The 20,930-nt window shown below is 33.8% G+C and overlaps 1 protein-coding gene across 1 annotated transcript in view; it reads left to right on the top strand.

Annotated features, from left to right (window-relative positions):
- Neil3 (nei like DNA glycosylase 3) overlaps positions 1-20,018 on the top strand; it is a 43,564-nt gene extending 23,546 nt beyond the window's left edge. The window contains exons 5-10 of the mRNA XM_015486193.2: positions 162-236; positions 1,962-2,128; positions 10,151-10,320; positions 11,778-12,198; positions 17,902-18,076; positions 19,517-20,018. Of these exons, the coding sequence (XP_015341679.1) occupies positions 162-236; positions 1,962-2,128; positions 10,151-10,320; positions 11,778-12,198; positions 17,902-18,076; positions 19,517-19,699 (1,191 nt within the window). The 3' untranslated portion in view covers positions 19,700-20,018. The remainder of the gene's footprint in view (positions 1-161; positions 237-1,961; positions 2,129-10,150; positions 10,321-11,777; positions 12,199-17,901; positions 18,077-19,516) is intronic.
- Positions 20,019-20,930: the final 912 nt, after the last annotated feature.

The following is a 20,930-nucleotide window of genomic DNA, read 5'->3' as shown; positions in this document are numbered from 1 at the left end:
CTACAGTTTAGTGAATGACACTAAAAAGATATAATAAACAGAGTTCTAGAAGATATGCATATATTTTAAATCTATTTAGTTTTATCAAAGAACTATAAGTGTTTTTTTCCCAATAGTGAATAAATTATGAAATTACACTCAATAATTTTTTTCATTTTAAGGTTTGTCAGTTAACAGATCAACAGACCCATCACCTTGTGAAGATGACTCGCGACTTCAGCATTTTCTTTTACAGGGTAAGAGTTGAAACTTTCAGCTATGTAAAATGTCAATGGTTTCCCCTTTTGATTGCATCAGAAATGCTAAGGTTATATATAGCCACCTAGTGGTAAGAGTATAGAGATACAAAAAGGGAGAGGGACATTTTATGAGCCTAATTAATATTTTAAAATACTAGGTCAGAGGTCATTCCAAGTTTGTCTAACCATGATTATATTGAATTCTTCTAAGTTGGGAGCAGCTATGTTAGCTGTTAGTCTATGCATTCTGCATAGACTCTTTTGGATATGTGAAACAGAACATATAAAAAGATAGACTACTTTGTGGATGCTGATTCATAATGGCAGGGAGGGCATGAGAAAACTGGAGGAACTGTGATTGGGCAAAGGGGGGTAGGCATGGGGGCCAGAAAGATGGCAGAATGAAATGGACATGATTATTCTAGGTACATGTGTGATTGTACATATAGTGTGATGCTACATTGTGTACAATCAGAGAAATGAAAAGTTGTGCTGCAATTGTGTACCATTAATCAAAATGCATTCTGCTGATATATATATATATATATATATATATATATATATATATATATATATATATAAAATAAATTAATTAATTTAAAAAATAGACTACTTTGGGTAAATAAACCTTAAGTGTAGTTTCTTTATCTGTAAAATAATATTTCTCTGTCTCCCACAAAAACTATTCCAGGAATGAAATAAGTACTTGCTAACATGTAAATTTTAAAAGTTAAATATATGTATACATAAAATTCAATAAAGGCATTTTTTCTTTTAAACAACGTGTTTCAAATAAATCTGTTTTTCTGCCAGTCTTTTCTATACTCAAATTCTTATATTTACTATATTTAGAAAAGAAAGTATTGTAGCATTCTTCATTAATTAACTTAAAGTGTCAATGAACATTTTGCTTTACATATTTGCCTTGAGTAACTAGGGCTATTTTAAACCAGCCCATTTTCTGCCCATATTAAATTGAGTATTTTTAGTACCTTTTTTAAATTAATATATATTGTTTGTGCAATTTTCAGCTTATATGGTGAACCTTATTTCTGGGCTTTTAAATTTTCACACAACTGATGAAAATTATTTTAACTGTATGTGAAGAGCATAAAACCTTCACAGAAAATAGCAAAATATCTTTTGAAATTGTATTTATTCTGAAATGGAACATATTATCTGCTAGGATGGTATTTGATTTTTCTTTTCCAGTGAGTCTCTAAGGTAAAAAGGAAAAAAAATACTCTTGTTAAATTTTTTCCCCTAGAAATAAGGTTTTTGGCTATTGTAACTGAGTGAGCAGCTTCAGTGTTCCAAAAGTAATCATATTTAAAACTAATCTAGTCTTTTTCTTCTAACCACATAATTATGTTCAATTAAAAAAATCTTAAAAATCATAAAAACATTTTAATATATAAAACTTTTATGTCCCATTTAGATAAGAGGATAAAGATATGCAAAGAATAATTTTGAATACTAATAAGATAAAATGATTGAATTATGTCACACAAATCTTATTTAACAAACATTACTGAAGCTTGTCAATACATTTTCCTTAGCAAAAAGAAAAGACTATATGGAACTATGTTCAAATATATGTAAATTTTTAACAGACTGTTTTCAGAGACGACTTAAAGAATTTATCTTTGACTCCTTAGCAACACTGTTTAAACATATATTTATTTTTCTTTTAACTTTTATTTATTTATTTATTTTTGTTAGTGCTGTAAAACAGGATCTGGTGTCTTTAAACACTGCAAGGTTTACAGGCGTCCTAATTGTGGTCATTGCCACTTCAAAATAACTGTATGTCGCTTCGGGGAGAATAACAGAATGACATATTTCTGTCCTCAATGTCAAAAAGAAAATCCTCAACATGTTGACATATGGTAAGAAACCTCATTTAAAGGGATACTGTTTGCCTCAGTTATTTAACTAAAAGGTTAATAATCAGAAAACATAAGTAAGTATATATCAGGCTACTCTTAAGAGTACATAATTCAAAAGTATTTGAATCTTTGGAAGAAAATAGTAAATAATGTCATCAGAGAACCAGAAGGAACCAAAGCTGATTATGGATCACTTCTCAATTCAGGAAGAAATCCTCTAAATCAGGTGATAATATCCCACCCTTGGGTGCAATCTAATTTGTAAAGTGAATATCCTAGTCAATAATTGGGAAAAAAAAATGCAACTATCTTCAGAAGTCTTTGCTTTATTTAGAAATATGTCATAAAATTTAAGCAGGATCTTATTTCAGAATTTGTCTTCTTAATTAAACAACAATTATACTCAGCAAAGAACAAAATTATTACACTTATTAAACATATGTGTAATGATTTTGTTCTTTGCTGAGTATAATTATGCATTCAAGAACTGGGGTAGTAAGCACAGGATGGGTTTGAAGACCCTTTATAAGATGAAAAGGACTGTGGCTCAGAGGTAGAGCGTTCGCCTAGCATGTGTGAGGGCCTCAGCACCACATAAAAATAAATAAAATAAAGATATTGTGTCCAACTACAACTAAAAAATAAATATTAAAAAAAAAGATGAAAATGACTAAAGCTTCTGACCTAACTGGTGGCTGGCCCACAGTAATATTTTAGGTCTCCTGGAATCTCCTTGTATCAGTTCAGATTCATTATCTAGTAATCCCAACAAAATCTGATTATTTCCTTTTTGCCAACACACTCCTTAGTAGAAGATAGTAGATGAGTGTGCCTTGGCAATGCCAAAAGAAAGATTAACAGCTACTCTGTATGGGATTATGAACCAAAATTACCAGTACATGAAATGCTATGAGTTCAGGGATATTAGAGGTTTATACATACAGAGAGGTTGGAAGATCTCATAAAGTCAATTTGAATTTTACTTTAAAAAATGGAATTTTGGTTAAGTAAATGAGAAAGTACACATTATTTAATTTAAAAAAAGCAGCATGGGGGCTGGGGATGTAGCTCAGTTGGTAGAGCACTTGCCTAGCATGCACAGGGCCCTGGGTTAATCCCAACGACCACTCCCAAAAAAGGGCAGCATAGCCACCAAACTTGAATCATTAATAAGCAGACATGCTGGAGAATGAAAAAATATCAGCCAAGGCTTTGAAGGCTCCATTGAAGGCTAGTGTTACAGGTTGGATGAAATCAAATAATAGGGATCATTAGTAGTTCTGGGAATGGTTAATGGGATTAAGTAATTTTGACTGTAGCATGTAGTTAACATGGAAAACGAAAAAATAGGAAATGCATATGAAGAAGCCAGTGCAGAGTAAAGGATGAGAGATGGTTACCAGGCGTCTGATGTTTAGGAAGATCAAAACACTGGAAAAGCACCTTACATAAACTTTAAAAAGTCAACAAATTCGTGACATATTTGATATGAAGAATAATGCAGGTAATATCAGAACCAAATAATAGACGTTTGTACTTTATGGGTCTGAGAAAGTTGGGATATAGTGATAAAGATACAGCAAGTGTTGGGTATGTGAAGTAACAGAGTATCTAGGAAGATTGTCTTATGGGCTCATAGAAGTGTTAGAGTTTATGGCTGGAGGGTTATTACCACACTCTTGTTAGAGGAAACATTAAAACTTTTTCAGTTCACTGAGAACAAATGAAGATGTTCTCTATTGAGTAGGAGGAAAACTAAGCAAAGGGAACAAAATGATATGACTGCAGATTGAAAGAGAAGCATGGCATCCCTTGGCTGTGCAGAAGCTGGGGAAAAGAGAGAGGGCATTAGGTATGTAGAGAGCTCTGCATCACAGCATGAAGATCCTGACTTCTTTCTTCATAAATATACCTGAAGCTACTTTTTTTTTTTTTCTCTCTCTCTCTCTCTGCTCCTTGTTTTATTTTCTGCATTACCCCTTCTCTTGTTATCAACTGCTTCTAAGTCACTTTATATCCCCTTCCTCTCAGCTTCTTCACCTGATTTTACCATCAGAGACATCTGAAATAGTTAAATAATTAATTATATTTGTTGTACAGGTTTATGTTTTTTTTTTTTTTATGAGCAAGAAACTATTTTTCATAATATGGGTATACATTTGGCCACATACACTCAACACAGTGTCTGGCAAACAGAGACTTCCTTTATATATTTGACTAGGTGATTAATGTTCTATATTTATTTTTCATGAATTGATAGCTTTTCAGATTTAAAAAAATTCTTATTCTTCCAAATCATCAAATATTATTTATCATCTAAATAAGGTAATTAATTGTCATTAACTGGCAGCCTCTTTTTGATGAATATTAAATACTTTCAATTTTTAACTAAATTTTTTTTCTTTTATTTTAAAGTCACTTGAAGTTAACTTGAAGTCTGGAAGGCCCAATAGCAGTGACCTAAATATTCCTTCAATTGCTAAAAGTTTACTGAACTCCATCATAAATCCTACCCAAATTTTCCAGTTTTTATTAATCATACCACATTTTAAATGCCTGTATCATTTATTATTGAGTCTTAATTACATGCTAGTTGTCATAATGTATGTAAGTATTGTTTCTTTCAGAGAAGATAAGAATTTTTTTTATAATCTTTTTAAATTTTTTTTATAATTTTTAAAATTTATTATTTAATTTATTATGGTTCACTATATGCCAGCTACAGGAATACAATGTAAAATTGAATAGTCTCCACCTTGCTCGAGATCTGAAGTGAGAAGTAAATGATTAAATAGATAAATAAAACCTGTGGATTGGTATGGATACACTAATGGCAGTGGAGGAATAGAGCAGAAAACACAAAAATCTATGTGGGAAGGACAAGAAAATCTTTCTGAGAGGTAAAATTAGAGCTTCCTGTTGAAGGAAGTAGGAATTCATCAAAGATGAGGAAGGAAAAGGATTTCCTGGGAGAGAAACAGCACATGGGCAAGTACAGAGGGAAAACACTGCATTTGGAGAGCTATGCATAGGTGGAGAGGATATTTTATTCCTTTAAAAAGACATTTAGGTCTTAAAAACCATCTAGTTTGGAAATGTGCTGATTGTTAGTTGCCAGTTAATGAGAATTTAGTGTTGTTTGCAAGCCAAATCTTTTTTTCTAAAGTTTTTAATTTTCTTTTTAGATAGAATGTATTTTGACATATTATACATACATGAAATACAACTTCCCATTCTTGTGATTGTACATATTGTAGGGTTACACTGGTGGTATATTCACATATGAACATAGGATTCAAGCCAAATCTTAACACAGGCCTGCCTGCAGAGGTATTTGAAGGGATGGAGCAACGAGAGGGCACAAAAGAAATGAAACAACCTGTGATGGTTTAGTCTTGATACAGTAAGCTTGCTTTGGGAAGAAAGTTTAACTGCGTAGTTGTCATCTTTAGAACATAGTTGAAAAGGGTCATGCGACCAAATGAATAGTGGGGTAATTCAGAGAATAAATCAAAAGCTGTAAGAACCAGAGCCTCAGGGACAGGAAACCATGAAGGTGACTTTACCTAGGTTCTACATATATATAAGAAGTAAAAACAGGACATGCTGCTTCCGGCTTAAGCTTCTTAACTTCAACCTTAGGATAATAAGGTGTTTGTGTTTGTGTTTTTTTTTTTTCTTCCCCCTGATTTTAGCAGAAGAAATGTATTCTGGAGAGCTCCCAGGAAGTGTTGGTGTTATAAGAGTAAAAATGTAGAGTAGAAGGAATGAAGTAGCATATGATTCAGTTGAAATAGGAGTAGCAAGTTCTTTTTATACAAACATTTAAATATACAGACCTTTTGTATATTTATACAAACCTTTTGTACAAACCTTTATACCAACCTTTTGCATAACTTTCTTTTAGTTTTATTAGCATTTATATTGGCATTTTTAAAAAAATCTATTTTGTTTGGACAAAGAAAAATCAGTTGCTACCCATGCTAGTATCTTCTCTCCCTTGAGAAATGCAAAGATCCTCCACTTGTACTTTATGCCCCTCCCATTCCCCACTTGGGGGTAATCTGAGGTAACAGTGAACTTGATAATATTTGCAAAGCACAAAGAAGAGGCAAAAAGGTCCAATAGAGATCCTTGTGAATAACTCTTTGTGATTACCTTAATTATCTTGGTGATCAAAAGAAAAAAAAGGATCTCATGAAAGAGGTAGAAGAATAAATGCTATAGCAACAAAGTGGTGAAGTGCTTGAGAGAGTTATTCAACTGAGTTAGAGAGGATGGTACCCTCTATAAGCCATTTGATTTGATAGCTGGAAAATTAAGATGATCTTGAAGAAAGCTCTTTCTGTGGAATATATAGATTACTATATTACAAGGGGAGATCATTCTAAGAAAATCCTGTCCACATGTGTGTATAATATGAGGCAATGATAAGTAGTGATCACTGCTCTCAAGAAATACCAAACACAATAGAGGACAGATAATAAAAAGGAAAGTTCATTCTAGATGGGATAAGCAGATTAAGTCCCTGAGGAAGAGATTGTTGAAAAGATCTAATGACTTGTAAAGATAGGGGAATAGGAGAAAAGTTTTTAAAGAAGGTAGCCTAGAAATCAAGAACCTCTGACTTAAGGAAGAGAAAGAAGGCAAGGATGATTCACCAAAGCAGAAGGAAGGAGACACAGACCAGATATCATGCATAGCCTGCTTGGGCATGGAAATAAGTTTCCATTTCATTTTGAGTATAACATGAAGTCTTTGGAATGTTTTGAACAGGCATGAACTCATTTATATTTTAGAATATCACTAACTTGAAAAGTATTGACTGAGTGAGCTCAGAAACCCGCTGAAAGACTTGAAGCAGAGGGGCCATATGAACTGACTTGTGTTCTATGGGAATCACTCAAGCTGCTCTGAAAAAGTGACTGCAGGGTTATTGGAATGAAGCAGCAGCATCAGGAGCTTTCAATAACAGTGCAGGTGGTGAATGATGACTGGTAAAAAGTGGTTGTATTTAAGATATTTTTGGAATTTGAGGAAGGCTTGAAACTTACACAGTTTAGGGGGACTACTCTATGAAAAAGAATAAAAAAATATGAATAGAGTTAGGTCCAGGACTAAGGATGTAGCTCAGTAGTAGAGCATTTGCATAGCATACCTGAGGCCCAGATTTATTCTTCCCCAGCACAGACATCACAGGGAAATAAAAAAAAGGTTAGGTTCTCATGTGAATATTTAGAATAAGAAGTCATAACAGATTACAATTTTTAAGTACCAGAAACTTCAGAAAAATAAGAGTATCATTCCTTCACTGCCGGACTCAGCATGTAATTGCCCTCTTCCATGTTTGGGCTACAGACTCCTTGATTTCTCTGTCACATGACCACCAATCATACTGAATTTTTATTATCAGTGAATTAGAAAACTTTCTTTTATCCCACAGTTAGCTAATGAAAGTAATGTGTCTCTAATGTTTCTTATAATATTTTCCTCAAGTGCTCTTTCTTTTCTGCAAGGATACTTCGAATCTGTGGTTCCCAAACTTTAGGGAGCATCAGAATCTCTGAGTCCTTGTCAAAATACAGATTGCTGGGCCATCCCCACAGTTTCTGATTCAGTAGGTCTGGACTGGAGAGCGGCCCAAAAATCTGCATGTCCCACTTGCCATGCGGTGCTATCGCTGCTGGCCTGAGGACCTTACTTTAAGAACCTCAGCCCTTTTTTCCTCCCTCTTGACCCTGCTGTTTGGGGGCTAAGGGAAGGGCACTGGAGTGGTATGTGGGTTGAGGGACCTTGCAGACTGGGTAATGATGGCTCATGAGCAAGGAGTGAAGCAGCATTTTTTTTGTTCAGATCCTGGTACTCAAGGATAAAGACAGAATCTACCTGCTCCTTGATGTGACCAGGGCACATTGTCCCTGGATGATGAACAAATGTGAGGTGATACTGGCAGCACATAAGTCTCACCTGGAATCCCCAGGATTACCACCACTGGTAGCATCTTGGCCTCCAGCATGCAGTTAGAGTTACTGGTTCCATTCTCCCTGTTCCCTACTTTGATCGGTAGAGAACAACCCACTAAGCCATGAAAGGATAAGCTTCATTACCTTTATGGTAAATTTGACTCTGCAGCCGACTGTAGGATTTGCTGATGGATTGAATGTGGAATATAAAATAAATAAATATTAAGGATGACTTCTAGGTTTGGGGCCTGATTGATTAGGGCATGCTCATGCCATTTACTGAGAGTTACAGATTGGAAGATCCATGAATTTTATTTGTACTAATTTTTTTGTGACTGTTATGCCAGATTACCACAAATTTAGTGAATTAAAGCAACAGAAATTGATTTGCTCAAGCTCAACATGCCAGAAGCTTAACAGCAGCATCATTGGGACAATGATAAAGTGTGTACAGGGATGTGCTCCCTCTAAAGACTCAAGAGGAGAATCGACCTGTTGGTGGCTGCCCAAGGTCCTTGACTATAGTTGCACCACGACGTTTTTCTGCCTACTTTTACAATACCATTTCTCCTATGTAAATCAAATCATATCCCTCTGCCTCTCATAAGGATATTTGTGAATAGGTTAAGGAATCGTCCAGATAATTTCCCTAAGTCAAGATCCTTCATTGCATCTGCAAAGGATCTTTTTCTTTAAAAAATAACAGTTTATAGTTTCCTGGGATATAACCTCATACAATTAAGAGGCCATTATTCATCCTACTACCACATGTGAGTTTGAGATTCCTGATACATTCCAAAGTGGAGATTGGGATGAATTTAATAGTGGGTGATTAAGAAACGGGGCAGTATAGGAAAGAATACTTCCAAATACTTCCGTAAGAAAAGGTGAAAATAATGAAAAGTTGAAAGCATACTGAAAGTCTGAAGGGCATTAAAATTGTGTTTACTTAATTATGAACAAATGCAACATACTGTCTTTCAGTGTAAATTAGTAGAGGGCAGGTATAAGGTGAGGTAAGCAAACTCTATAGAAGGTCTGGTGTTCCATAGGAATAAGAAATACTAAGTGCATTAAAAGTCAAAGTAAGTAAAGATAAAAGAATCATAATGAGATGTATCTTTCAGATTTTCTCATGCTATTTATTATTTTACCAGACAAGCTTGAATTTAAAAACTGGTATAATTGTATGTAAGGAGGAAAATGCTACAGAAGTCAAGGTCACCTTGGAAAGTCAAAGAACTCATGTTCTGAAATGTAAGATACATAGCCTTCACCTGGAAGAGAGTTTTCAATATTAATGCTTGGAATAATGAGACAAATCCCTGATTCTGCTGTGGTTGCTTAACCACATGATGTGTTCTATAGCCCTACACCTGTGCATTTGAGAGTGAGACTGTATCAGAGCTGTAGAAAGGCATTTTATATAACAACATATATTGTTATATAAATGGTCAATGAAGAATTCCATTTAGAAAATCATGATTTACATTTGTGGTTAAAAAAAACGGTTGGTATTATTGCTTGTGTACTATTCTAATAATAATTAAGTTGAAAATATAAAGTGGTTTATATGAAGAAAAATAACACAAAGATAAATATCTCTTTTCATTATTATAGATCAACTAACCCATATCTTGCTTAGCAGATACCAAAAAGAAATTCTAGAGTTTCTAGAATTTTCTTTTTAGGGTACATGAGGTAATGTAAAATTTCTCACTAAATGTTTAGTGCTCTAATTTCTGCATGATATTTCTTTTTCTGATTTACTTGAATAACATTTTAGTTTTGCCTTGAAAAGTATTACTTAAAATATTTGTGAAATACTTCCTACTGGTTCAAAAAATAGCTCTTTGGCTCTAAATAAAAACTTTTATTTCTGACTTAAATGGCAAATCAGCATGGTTCAAGATGTAGTTATGACATCTAGCTCTCAGTTATGACTTCTAAGCAATGAAAGAATAGGTATTCATACTTTTGTAATTGATTCTAAAATACCCAGAATGTATAAGAATAAGGCAATGATAATGTTAGTAATTAATTTTTAAAATTTTTATAGCAAACTGCCAACAAGAAATACTGTAGTCAGTTGGACATCTAGCAGAAGGGATCATCTTATTGACTTGGTGGCTCAGAAATCCGAAGAGCAATGGACATGTTCAGTCTGTACGCTAATAAATAAGCCCTCTGCTAAGGCATGTGATGCTTGCTTGACCTCAAGACCTATTGGTAAGACCGAATTTTGATTTCTAGTTCATTGCATTTCCAAAAGGGTCATTTATAGAAAGTTAGGTACGTATCTCGCTTCATCTTGATATTCCATCACTAAGTCAAATGCTTTCTTTCTCAAAGGTTTAAAGGAATTGCCGTCCTCTGCATGTAAACCATGCCAATATTCTGTTGAATATTTTTTATAGGGAGGGAAAACATGCTTGTGCTAAAACAGTATGTGCCTTTGTATCTCAAAAAACTGAGATGATCACATCTGTTCTCTACTGTTTCTAATGAATTATTCAATAAAGCTTTGTTTTATGCAGATTTCAGCAACTTTCGAGTTTGTTATTCAGTCCAAGTGTTTCATAAATTGAAAGGGAGGATTTCTGTAAGAATATCTTTGCAGGTGGAATAGAAAAATGCTGAATTTTTTCTCTTCTTTATCCTTCCTACCCTTGTTATTAAAATCTTTACCCAGACAATTGTACTGATTTCATTGAAATCCTTCAAAATAACTCTTTATAGCTCACAATTTCATGCGTTCGGAGAATGTAAAACCTCAGAGGAAACCTGTGATTAAGAACCATCTCATTGATGCAGCTTCTATTGTGTTCTCAAAGTGTTATTTCTTTCTTTCAATTAGAGATGAGAAAGTTCATTCTTGACTTAAAGACCTCTACATTGTGTTAGCTGTCATATTGTGTTTTGTTCCCTGGGCCTGCAAGGCAGGCATCACCCCTTGCACAGCTTTGCTAATAGCTGAAGGGACTGCGCCTCCTATTTCCATCCCTCCTTCTTCAGTATTATTCAGCAGAGCACCCTCAGAAATCCAGTCTTAGATCTCCACATTATTTCAACATTCTCAAATGCCTTTACATATCTCACTGTTTTTGTGTTAATTTTTTCTGAGTATGAAAGACATATATCCTTAACTACAATTTAGAATATAGTACAAATTCCAGAATCCCAGGATATTTTGTTGAAATGTTTTATTTGATAAATATTAAGTCTGTGTGATTCATGTTTACTTATTCTAAATAAACCTTTTACTTGGCCTTGTCATTGACAGAAACGTTACTGGTAGTCCATACTACAGAGTCTTCTGAACCTAAAGCTTTATGAGACATCTTCTCTTAATTACTACTGCTTTAATGCTTTGTCTAATGTTAACAAAACTGATAGCTGTATAACCTTTAAATGCTTAAATATAAAACACTGCAAACAAAAATCTTTGTTAACTCCATATCTGGGTCCCTATAGATTGTTAATATTTTGCATTTTAGATAAAACTTCACTTCCTAACCAGAAAATGATTATAACTTGCTCAACCTAACTTTGCCTTATTAGTTCTACATATAAGTTCACTGCAATAAAGTGAACGAAATTTTCTAATCAAATGAAAAAAGATGTTTCAAATAGTCAATATATTATATTTTTAGGAATACTGCAGAATTACTTATCTCTTCTTTCAGATTCAGTGCTCAAGAATGAAGAAAATACCATTGTCTTTAGCAACTTGATTAAGTATCCTTGTAATAGCTTTGGAAACACACATACAGAAGTAAAGATCAACAGGAAAACTGTATTTGGAACTACAACTCTCATCTTAACTGATTTTAGCAATAAATCCAGTACTTTGGAAAGAAAAAGAAGCCAAAACCAGATACTAGACGGGGAATTTCAAAACTCTCTTCCTACAAACGTTTGTCTTAGTTATACACAGCACCCCTCCAAGGAGAGAACAAACTATATAACTCAACTATCTAACAAAGTAAACATATCACCTTTGGTCTGCTCTCAGTCTGAATTATTTAGTCCAGCACATAAAAAATTGAAAACAACCCACTACTCAGAACCAGATCTCAAAAGTTGCGACCCTGGATTTTCTAACAGGTATGATGCTTCTAACCCTTGTCTTTAAGATATTTGAATTCAGCTTTGTTTAAGGTATTTTTGAAATCTTTGAGGTATTTGTACTGCATTAAGTTTTTAGAAGGCAGAAAAATCATCCATTGCTAAGAAAGTTGAATTGATTTTGGTAATATAAGTCAAACACTGAAAAACCACTGTAGTAATTTGCCTGCTTTCACTTCTCTCATTTATAATGCTAGAGAAGGAAAGGAAATAAACAGATTTCCAACACCTATAAAAAGTTGTTTTTTTTTTCACCATGACCATGTGCATGCTTAATACAGAATATATCAAAAGCATAAAGAAAAATGCTTAAATTGCCCATAATAATACCAGTTACCAATAACCCCTTTTAACATCTTGTTATATAGAATACCCCTTTTAACATCTTTTTATATAGAATACTTCTCAACTGACAGTGAGCTACATCCTGCTATCCCCAGCATAAGTTGAAAATGTCTTAAGTCAAAAATGCAGTTAATATACCTGCTAAACATCAATCATAGCCTAGCAGCATAAGGACACTGAGTATTGGTTGTTTCCCCTTGCAGTTGTATAGCTGACTGGGAGCCGCTCACTGCTGATGTCCAGCATCAAAAGAAATTGTCTTGCTACATATCACCAGCCCAGAAAAAGATCAAAATTCCAAATTTGAAGTATAGCTCCTCCTGAGAGCCCACTGCTTTCACACCATGGAAAAGTTGAAAAATTCTAAGTGCAACCATCATAAGTTGAAAACCATCTAAATTTCCCTACAGTGAAAAAGTAGTACTGAAAAAGACACTTTTGTAAAAGTTTAATAAGTGGCCTCTATTTTAGAAACAGAAATCTGAGATACCTTTAGTGATGTTTCTGTTAAAGAACGTAGTTGTATCTCACTCATCTATGTGGGTTGGTATTCTGTTTCATCCAAAAAGTCCCAAAAAGTATTCATGCTGTTTTTATATCTGAAATGAAAACTGTAATTCCCATTTATAAATACTACCTGATTGAATGTGTTTTATGAGACTACCAGCTCCATTTCCAGAAAACTTCAATTGCTGTTAACCAAGATGCAGAAACTTGAATAAATAGTGTCATCTCTTTTCTCAGTAGTGGCAGCTCCTTAATATTGGGACAATCTTCTGTTGGCCCTCCTTCCCCCATCTCATTTCCTCCCTTTATCTGGGATTCCTAACCACCATGATATGAATTTATACCTCCATCAGAAAGAGATATTTGCCCACAATTTTGTTTTCCAAACTGCTTCTTTTTCATCAAAAAGCAGGTGCCATATATCCAGCATTTTAAAATAAAGAGTATAACTTGTGAATGCAGGATATTCTTCGCATGCAATGGGAGACAGAATTATTTTGGGGTGAATCTAAAGTAAATCTGGGTGGAATTCTGATTGCTAGCTTTTCCTAAGATTGCTGTGCTTTGCTAATAGGAAGATTACCTCCACTGGGCAGTGGATAAGTGGTTCTCCTAGACCAAAGTCTGGGAATTCTTAAAGCTTATTTCAGAGACAGCTTTTGCTTAATACATGCATTTAGATCAAGTTTCCTATCACAACTTTAAATTTATAGCACTTAATCCCAATGATTTATTCTTGACTTGTTTTTCAAAATACTTTCATTCATAATCTCTTATGATAACTGATTTAACTTCTGTCCATGATACTTACATTTCAATTAAGCTATAGTGGGCAAATTTTTAACTTGCTGGGTAAATATAATATCTTTTCACTTTAACCTTTATTAGTGCCTCAATGATGGAAATTATGGAGGAATTAGTTAAGAATATCTGAATTGAGAAGCTATTCTGTAGGAGAAAATAATTTTGAACAGCTTTTCTGTTCTGTGGCTTAAGTAAAAAGAAGTAGAAGTGATCATTTTAAAATATTGTGTCATTCGTTGTACCCAGATGAAATATCTTGGCATATTTTTATTTCCTTAGTGCTTTAAAAAAAAAATCTTAAACAATTTAGCTAATGAATCATGGATTTAAAAAAAAATTAATGTAACCTTAAATTTAAATGATATCTTCATAAGCCATTAGTAATAGAATTACATGATTAATCACAGTACACAGTATTACTTAGAAATGCCGCAGCCATGTGAATGTATTGAATATAGGAACACCAGGACTGAGACTCCACAATCAATCAAGATCAACTAGCAGAATAAATGTCAAGTGATGAAATAAATTCACCCAGCAGCCCTTCTGCACCTAGCTACTTTACAAGGAATAAATTGCAAATTACTGTCATTTATTTCATTTTTCTCCTTGTCTGGCAACTACAGTGTTCATCTTGTGGACAAGACACCTAGCAGAAGCTCACTACATAATACTATTAAAGCAGGTGGTCCACTCAGAATTTATACCAAGTTAAATTTTTTGTTAATAATTACAGGGTAATTAATTTGGCTTTTGTTCTCTTAATTACTAGTCTCATCACCCTACTATGCATGCCATGTTGATGAGGCATATTTTTGGATTAGTCTTTAAATGTACTTGAATGTTATCCAGCTCCTGGATTATAAATTAGATAATTGACCAATTTTTAAGCAGTTAAGAATAACTACTATAAACAATTTTAAATCTTTGATGCAATTATTGTAAATAGAGAGCAAAACACAGTGATATATTCCCAAAGTCGTCATGTGTTCTAGGTTGAAATTTTTCCTGAACTGATGCAAAGGATGCTTTAGAAGAGTGAAATGACATTGTTAAAATTATAGCATTTTCTCACTGCCATCAGTGGTGTGGAAGGTCTATCTCTAATCACTGGTGCTAGCACTAACACCTCTTTCTAGATTCCAGGTCATCCTTTGAAGTTTTCTCTCCCTAAGGATTGCAGAATCACAGACAACTCAGGATAAGTCATTTACTTATCTTCTGTTTGTTTTAATCCTTGAGATAATCTCAGATGACAATATCTACATTCAGTTGCACTGATTAATTGTAAATTTTTCAAATAGCATCTTTATTTATATATAATTTTATATATAAAGATGCTATTTGAAAAAGATCTCCAGGTTGAAGCAAGTAGATTAGAAAATGTTGAATTAATTGTTGTTAAAGATGTCTGCCTTTAAAATTATATATAAAACTAAGGATTTTTTAAAAATTAACATAAATTTAAATGAATTTTACATTCAGCAAATGAATTTTAAAAGAATTGAGTAGTTGCAACAGAGAACACAAAACCCACCAGCCTAAAATGTGTTACCAGAAAAGGTTTGCCACTCCTGATATATTATGCCATTTAGACATCCATATTCAAAATGATAGACCTAATCATCAAAATCAACTATTCTCTATGCTAAACTTACCTATGAAAATGCTTAGCTACATTTTAGAAAGTTTTAAAATAATGCTTGAAGCAAAGAGGAACCAAGATGTCCTCAATTAAGCAGAATATTTAATTATCCTAGATAATGTTTTCTATCATAAAATTAAGATTAGCTGTGCATATTTAGAGCCCATGTGATTGTGATCGCAGGTGGCATCCAGGATGTTGGTTACATTAACTCCATGCTTGAAACTTAATGTGCATATGAATCACCTGGGAAACTTGTTAACATGTAGATTCTGATTCCTTAGGGTTCTGGAATAGGGGCAGTTAATTCTGGTAAATCTAAGGAGCTCCAGGTGAGGCTGATGTTTCTGGGCAGTGAAACACACTCTGAGTACCAAGGTTAGGATAGCATATGACTAGTTTTTCCTTCAACTTGATACCAAGGAGGAAACAAAATGGAAGACAGAAATGAACCAGAGGTAAGACTTTGAGGCCCCTCTTTCCTCCTCAATCCTACCCTCCACTTTTGCCCCTCTCCTCAGAGAAGCTTTAAGAGTAAACAATGGCAGCCTTTCCTTGGGTATGTGGAACCCTGGAGATATCCAGGTTGAAGCAAGTAGATTAGAAAATGTTGAATTAATTGTTGTTAAAGATGTCTGCCTTTAAAATTATATATAAAACTATGTTTTACATATGTATATTTTAATAAGCATCATTTCACTCATTGCTAGTAATCTTAATTGTTTTTCTTTTTAAATTTAAAGAAAAACACTATGAAATCACTTTGATTTTTAAATCTCTCTACTTTTCTTACACTGTCTAGATATTCACCCTCTCTTCGAGTTAAAATTTTAATGTCACCTCTTTTGGAGGCATTTTGTCAAATGGAAGGTTATGGAAAAGAAAAGCTTATTACTTCTCAGCTTTGTTTTTGTTGTTGTTTTTTGTTTGTTTCTTTCCATCCTGGGGATTGAACTCAGCTGTGCTATTTCTAATTTGATATTATGCATCTCAAATATAAGCCACCACCCCTACTCTGAAAAATATGCCAGCAAAGTAGTGACTGGTTAAATATCTGTAATGGTTTCCTTAGTATTACCCATAGTTACTTTAAGTTTACAAATGACTGCCATAGGAACACGTTTGAAAACTGCTCTCAGAACGTTTAAGTCCATCCCAGCAAACATTTTTAAAGCAATATATTTAAGCATCAGTTTTAAAAGTAGGTTTAAACAAATTTTATCCGAAATAAAATATCATATTCTCTGAACATTTCAATTAGGATGCCTTGAGGCACTATTATAAAATCAGGTATCTGAAAAATGCATTAGGAAGCAGGTAAAAAAGAAAACTGATTTTTTATTTTTTTTAAATAATTTAAGAATGATATTTGTTTTTCTTTAGAAATTTCCCCCCAAATAAGAAAGGATGTACTGTTTAACCTTAAAAAGTTAAAAACTTTTAGTTTTGTTTTGTTGGATTATTTGTTTTGTTTTGGGTGCTGGAATGAACCTAGAGCTTTGCACATGCTAAGCATCTACACTACTTCTGAGCTATACCCCGAACTCCTGGTTTTTATCAATGTGAACACTTTTTCTTTAACTGGCTTATTAAAAGTCTATTATAAAGGCATGACTTAAAATATGCAAAATATAGAAAATTAAAAATAGCGAAGCTCTTTTTCAGAGAGAAAATTCTGCTTATACAGCTAGAGTACAAGGTCAACTCCTCAGCTTTGTTCAGCGAATACAGGAATGACCTCCAAATACTCTTGATTCTAATTGTGGGAGAGATAAAGCTTCCCTACTAGCTTCACAAAATACACATTTCTGCTCTCCTAGGCAGCCTGTTTCTTGCTAGAATATGATTGCAACTATTATAGTAGCCTTGATCAAAGAAAAGCATAGAAAATTGTCTTTAAAGTGGACAGTAGAAAGAGTGTCTCTTTGGCCTTGTCAGAGCCATTGATGAGAGTTTCTACCAATGAGAAAATAATTAGAGAAGATTGTGACTCTGCTTGCTTTATGGGGCAAGGGCCAGCTAGACCTGAGAATATTTTAGAGGAAATAAAACTGTCCACACTGAATACTGGGTAAAAGAAGAACTGAATATCAGAAAGAGAACTTAAAATTTAATGTAATGGATACACAACAATTCAGCTGTCTTTATTCTTCAGAAATTTAATTTCTGTGCTTTAGATACATAGGTAGCTTGAGAAGTGAATTAGAATTACCTTGGAAAACAATTTAAAAGGCAGTTTGTACAATTACCTAAAGTTCATGGTGACCTACTTTTTGATATAATTTTTTCCTATAAGCAGAGTTCTAACAGGTACAAGTAGAATGGTGTGAATGATCCCCCTACCACTTTTGCTGTAATTATTTCATGACCTGTCATTACAGTGAACTCCAAACAAATATGACAGCTGGTCCTTGTACCTTAAATAATGGCGGCCCTCGATGCAGTAAACACAACCTCCGCTGTGTTCTGCGAGTTGTGAGGAAAGATGGTGCAAACAAGGGAAGACAGTTTTATGCTTGTCCTCTGCCTGGAGAAACACAATGTGGATTTTTTGAAGTAGGTGTAAGATTTATCAAGCTTACTATGGTGTCATTGAATTTGGGTTATTAAAATGTAACAAACAGCAATGCTCTTTCAGTTTTACCTTTATATTTTAGCCATATTAGTATTCAGTCTAAAACCTGAATGTTGAATAATTTAAAATTCAAAGAGGTTCAGAGAAATAATAATAATAGTAGAGAAATAATAGCTATTAGACTATCAGAGTATATCATATTTGTAATCACTAGCATAAAAATTTTGCCCTTGGTTCACAAAGATGGAAAGGTATTGACTAACAAGTACTGGTATACTCATGTGGTTAATAATCCAAAATAAGAATTTGCTCTTTCTGACGTCAGTGTTCTATCAAATTTTTTGATTCATTGGACAGAGGTACATGAGGAAAACAATGTACATGCCTTGAATTTACAATAACCTTAGTGAACACCACTACACAAGTTTGACCAAGGGGGAAAAAAGAAAAAGATGATAGCACTAAAATAATTTTGTTGTATTCCTTATGACTTTCCAGTCTATGATTGTGTCCTTGAAAATGAATCTGAATAGGAGACACTAATCTGGATTTCCTTCAGTCTCACTTTCTGCATTTCTCTCATTATGAGACTCACAGGCATAGTGTGAATCTAAACCTTAAAGGCACACACTTTTCCAAGTTACTCTTCATCTGATATATAACTGAAAAATGAAAATACTGACCTATTTCAGTGCTGGAGCAAAAATTTTCTAGTTGGGCTTATTAAAAGATAAAATATCTGTCTTCAATGTCTTTCCTTCTTAAGAATTTCCTAGGGAAAATTTGATAGTGATTTTACACCTCTGAACAGGATGTAACTCTATCCTCCTAAATCCATAAATTTTCTCCTCAAGAAGCTTTTAATAGATACAATGGAAAAAATAATAATAATGTTAGCAGTAATATAAGACTCCTTCATGCCCCTCTTGAGGCCCAAATAAGAATAATACAACGGAACCTGCCTAATTTGGATATGTTCCTATTGCAGTCTTTCTTTTCCTAAGAGACTCAGGAAGTTTAGCATTAATGTTATGACAAATATTGGATCTTGTGATTTTTAACTTCAACTATAAGAGGGGACTCTAGTGATTACTTTATTACAAGATTCTAATAGTTTTCAATTATTCTTAATAAAGGGAAGGAGTTTCTATATCTTTAGATATTTGGCAACTTTAAGCTCATAATTAAGACGATTTTCTGTGTGATTCAAACACATGTGTAAAAGAGATGCTTCTTATAGGATAGAAACTTTATTTAAAGGCAACAAGTAATGGTTTATGTCTATTTTACAATCAAATTAATAGCAATAGGAATGAAGCCAATATGACACCAATCAAACGAGCCTTGGCCTGGTCTGTACATCACAGTAACTTGCTCATAAAGTTTACACTTCTGTGTTTTTGTTGTTGTTGTTTCTCTAGTGGGCAGATTTGTCCTTCCCATTCTGCAACCATGGCAGGCGCTCCATCATGAGAACAGTGCTGAAGATTGGACCAAATAATGGAAAGAATTTTTTTGTGTGTCCTTTTGAGAAAGAAAAACAGTGCAATTTTTTCCAGTGGGCAGAAAATGGTCCAGGAATAAAAATTATTCCAGGATGCTAATATTTTCTCTTTCTGTAGAATATCTGACACTTAATCCTTTCAAACTTTTTTTTCTTTATTCTGATTTCTTTTACATCAATGTTTATAGCAGCACAATTCATAATAGTAAACTGTGGAGCCATCCTTTCAAACTTTTTAATAAGAAATGTTGTAAAATACCTGTGGCATATGTAAATTAGGTATTTGGGGTATTTGAGAAGAGTTTTTTTTTTAATGTGTATCATCCATCTATTCTGTGACTTTTTTCTTTTATCTTAATGTACTCTGTTCCATCAGATGGGCAGCATATTCCATTTATAATGTATATTTAATGCATGTAATAATCACAATAAAGTTATCTTTAGTAAGCTCTTGGTCTCTTGAAACTTCTTTGAAGAAGCCTTTATTTTTTAGTGTAAGACTGGAGCACAATGTAATAATAAGATACTACATAATGAATATTTTTCCCAGGTATTACCATTACCAGTATTTTTAAAATGATTAAAAGAATTTTTTGTTTTTTTTAAACAAAAATGAGATTTGACATCCTCTCTATGTAAAAGAACATTTTATTCTGTTCAACAAACATTAAGTTCCTCTGATATGCAAGGAAAATGCCAAACCCCTTTCTACCTTCAGGTGTGTTTTCATGGAAAGTTATTAGATGATAAAAGCAACATTTAAGAGCAGAAGTTGCTTATATATGTTTAAAAGAGGAGTAGATTTATATTTTTCTAATCTTTTAACATATATTATTAATAGAATTAAGTCAATTTCAAATTGTTAATGTATTGCTACAGTTTGTGGATCTAAAGTGCCCCCCGCAGACTCATGTGTTAAGGACTTGGTCACCTGCCAGTGGTGCTATTGAGAGGTGGTGGAACATTTGGGATGTGGGGCTTAGTGGTCATAGGCATACCCTTGAAAGGGATGCTGGGATCCTGGCCCCTTCCTTCTCTTTCCTTCCTTCTGCCATTAGGAGAGCTGCTTCGCTCCACCATGAGCTCCCCTCCATGATGTACTTATTGCCTTGCCATTGACCCCAAAACAATGGAACCAACAGACACCATAGACCGGAACTTATGAAACCATGAGCAAAAATGTTGATAGGAATTGCTGAAATAGTCTCTCACAGTGTGAAAGAGACTTTGGGCTTACTCTGTGCACAGTATGTGCAAGTGAGAATTTATAGCCACAGAGCAGTGCAGGAAATAGTGAATATACTCAGAAGAAACATAAAGGGTAAGGATTC

The sequence above is a fragment of the Marmota marmota genome, unplaced genomic scaffold (genome assembly GCF_001458135.2).
Source record: "Marmota marmota marmota unplaced genomic scaffold, marMar, whole genome shotgun sequence".
Classification (NCBI taxonomy): Eukaryota; Metazoa; Chordata; class Mammalia; order Rodentia; family Sciuridae; genus Marmota; species Marmota marmota.
This window is presented reverse-complemented; position numbering and strand designations above follow the sequence as displayed.